Below are 3,784 nucleotides of genomic sequence, written 5' to 3'. Positions count from 1 at the left end.
TTATAGTTATACAATGTACTATAACTGGTTATATTGTCTCATTATAACCAGGTTATAGTTATACAGTGTACTATAACTGGTTACACTGTCTCATTATAACCAGGTTATAGTTATACAATGTACTATAACTGGTTATACTGTCTCATTATAACCAGGTTATATTTATACAATGTACTATAACTGGTTACACTGTCTCATTATAACCAGACTATAGTAATACAGTGTACTATAACTTGTTATATTGTCTCATTATAACCAGGTTGTGGTTATACAATGTGCTTTAAGTCTATAACTAGTTATATTGTCTCCTTATAACCAGGTTATAGTTATATAGGATAGAAGAAGCACAACTCATACCTTATAAAGTGATTTTATTCTTTGGTACCATAAATTCGTGACGCCATCCAGACCGAATCAACAGTAGGATAATCAATAACATTTGAATTGTGTTATGCTGCCCATAATATCTTATTTCTACAAAGTAACGATTTTCTTTTCGAAGTAATTGCATAATGTGTACACAGTTGTAGTATATAGTGCATGGTACCTTCCTGAAACACAAATCGATATACTTACATGAACAGTATATTTGTACATCCTGAAATATGTGTCGTCGCTTTGTAAATAACACTAGCTAAGCTTCTTTGAAAATGTCTTTGGAATTACATAATGTAATACACATTTCTATATATAACTGGAAAGACATATGACTATGTAACGTTTATATAATTCATCTTGGATATATTCAAATGACATGTATATGTTAACATGTGATTGAAGTTACATGTATCTATAACACACAGATCCACACGTGCTGACACAATACATTTTCACGTGCTGTCACCAAACCCTCCATATTGTACAGTCACCATAGCCCTGCGCGTGCTGTCATCAATGTCCTCCACGTGCCGTCACCGATGTCCTTCACGTTTTGTCACCACGCCCATACTGCAGTTGTTATCATTTTGGGGTTGTTGACTTCGTTCCTCCGCGTGTTGCCGTCAGCCTTCTGTAGGGTGGATGACGGGGGGTCTTTGGAGTGGAGTGTCAACTGAGAGGCACGTGTGGCCTTCTGAGAATCATGTCTGAATCTTATCGGCAAATCCAGAAAGCTATGGTTTTTCCATGTGCCTTGATTCCGAAAGTTAGAACGAGATATCACAAAACCATTTTTATTACTCGAATGAAGCTTACATTTGGCGTAAAATTCCTTTGTCTCTTTTTTATATGTGAACGAAGATTCTCTGTTCACGCGAGAATGGGGTGTCTCATTCTCTTGGTGTTTTTGCACGGACTTCCGGACCACCGACGTCTGACCGGAAGGATTGATCATCTGTGGGTCGACAATAATAAACCTTTTGTTATCGTCCCGTTGGTCATTTTTGTCTCTGTTTTTATCGTTGAACATCTCGTATCCGAACATAGCAACGCCATTATTATCGTGCTTTTTATGCTTTTCCGCGTTGACGTATGAAAACGTCACGGCAGGAAGCTGTTGCACTTGGCTGCTATTGTTTGTTGTATAATCGACGAACTTTTTCTGTTTGTCGTGGTTGGATATGCGGAAAACTTTGTCCGGAAGAGTGTGGTCGCTGGCACGAGCACATTGTTCTCTGTCGTCCGGGTCGTAGGCGATAGAGCTTAGTACAACCCGACAAATAGACCCGTCTGCGTAACTCCTCGTAACATCGTGGATCCAATTCTCGATGAACTTTCGTTTTAATGGCGATAACAAACACAGGTCCGTCATTGCAATGGAGTCGAAATTCGTGAACGATTTTTTTAATCCCAAGAATAGGAGCCGGGAATCACATGCTGGAACACAAATTATGTCGCTATATCTCTTAGCACGTCCCAGGTATAACCTGGTTATAGACTACCTCACACTCGTAGTTAGTCCCTGGTATAATCGTAGACTAACGTCCCTGGTATAATCGTAGACTAACGTCCCTGGTATAATCGTAGACTAACGTCCCTGGTATAATCGTAGACTAACGTCCCTGGTATAATCGTAGACTACCTCACACTCGTAGTTAGTTCCTGGTATAATCGTAGACTAACGTCCCTGGTATAATCGTAGACTAACGTCCCTGGTATAATCGTAGACTACCTCACACTCGTAGTTAGTTCCTGGTATAATCGTAGACTAACGTCCCTGGTATAATCGTAGACTAACGTCCCTGGTATAATCGTAGACTAACGTCCCTGGTATAATCGTAGACTAACGTCCCTGGTATAATCGTAGACTACCACACACACGTAGTTAGTCCCTGGTTATAATCGTAGACTAACGTCCCTGGTTATAATCGTAGACTAACGTCCCTGGTATAATCGTAGACTAACGTCCCTGGTATAATCGTAGACTACCACACACACGTAGTTCGTCCCTGGTATAATCGTAGACTACCCCACACTCGTAGTTAGTCCCTGGTATAATCGTAGACTACCTCACACTCGTAGTTCGTCCCTGGTATAATCGTAAATTCCCCCACACTCGTAGTTAGTCCCTGGAATAATCGTAGACTAACGTCCCTGGTTATAATCGTAGACTAACGTCCCTGGTATAATCGTAGACTACCACACACACGTAGTTAGTCCCTGGTATAATCGTAGACTAACGTCCCTGGTATAATCGTAGACTACCTCACACTCGTAGTTAGTCCCTGGTATAATCGTAGACTAACGTCCCTGGTATAATCGTAGACTAACGTCCCTGGTATAATCGTAGACTACCACACACACGTAGTTAGTCCCTGGTATAATCGAAGACTACCCCACACTCGTAGTTCGTCCCTGGTATAATCGTAGACTAACGTCCCTGGTATAATCGTAGACTACCCCACACACGTAGTTAGTCCCTGGTATAACCCTACACACACTTTTATGTTAGCCTCGTCTTCAGCATCAAAACACACTGGCCGCTGTATCGACATCAGCTATAAAACAAAGACAACTATTTAACACAGGTCACACATTACCAGATCCATTGGAGAATAGACAGCGATACCTGGTGCGTGTTTCGTCCTTGCATGGACCTACAGGTTATTTTTGAACTACACTTGCGGGAATGCGTGCTACTGCGGTTATCAATTAAACCGAACGTATACACTTAACAGCAATAAAAACACCAATACGAGGGGGATTTCTTTGGCAAAAAATACATTGGATGAAAAGTCCGTCTATTTTTGGCCGAGTTCCACTTAAAATTGACATTTTTAGATTCAGATGATCAGGGATTTCATAATGTAATTGATCAAGTAATACTTTCTTTGATATTTCTGTATAGGAATCTTACCGGTTTTGACCTCTATGCAGTATGTCCTTTCGCTCCCGTCCTCCCACTTCGGGTAACTAACCGAAGGTCGGCCAGAACGGTCCTGTCGCCTGGTGTTTAATACGCTAATCCATCGCCAGCGACAAGTTATATTGCATACATGTATTAAACATGCCCATTATTGCCTGACAGACCATAGCGGACCTCTTACCTCGACCAGCACAAGGATTAATGCAACCGGATTACAGCAATAATACGCCGTAGGGGTATCTACACCTTTACAGTATTGTTGTTGTTTTGCGCTATACTAGAACGGTGTTTTTGCTTTAAGCCAAATTCAAAGGTGGCAAAAATAAGCTACTGATATTACAATCCTGCATTATTACGTGCCTGACCCCCGGGGCCAGACTTTGATGGCCACCTTCTGGCTGTTTCGGCTGTCAAGCGAATGATAATCGGCAGACATAGAGTTTTAATTAGTCCTGTCACAAATCCATATCAACCCAATGT

At 41.3% G+C, this 3,784-nt stretch overlaps 1 protein-coding gene across 1 annotated transcript; it reads right to left on the bottom strand.

The window, feature by feature from the left end:
* Positions 1 to 356: 356 nt before the first annotated feature.
* Positions 357 to 3,396, bottom strand: LOC117331702. The gene is made up of 2 exons (XM_033890540.1): positions 3,296 to 3,396; positions 357 to 2,936 (listed from the first exon to the last, which is right to left on the bottom strand). The coding sequence occupies exon 2, from the start codon at positions 1,748 to 1,750 to the stop codon at positions 935 to 937; it is 816 nt and encodes a 271-aa protein (XP_033746431.1). The 5' UTR covers positions 1,751 to 2,936; positions 3,296 to 3,396; the 3' UTR covers positions 357 to 934.
* Positions 3,397 to 3,784: the final 388 nt, after the last annotated feature.

The sequence above is a fragment of the Pecten maximus genome, chromosome 7, assembly GCF_902652985.1.
Source record: "Pecten maximus chromosome 7, xPecMax1.1, whole genome shotgun sequence".
Classification (NCBI taxonomy): Eukaryota; Metazoa; Mollusca; class Bivalvia; order Pectinida; family Pectinidae; genus Pecten; species Pecten maximus.
This window is presented reverse-complemented; position numbering and strand designations above follow the sequence as displayed.

Coding starts and splice junctions, on each gene's coding strand:
- LOC117331702 (XM_033890540.1), bottom strand. CDS start 1,750: ATGACGGACCTGTGTTTGTTATCGCCATTAAAACGAAAGTTCATCGAG.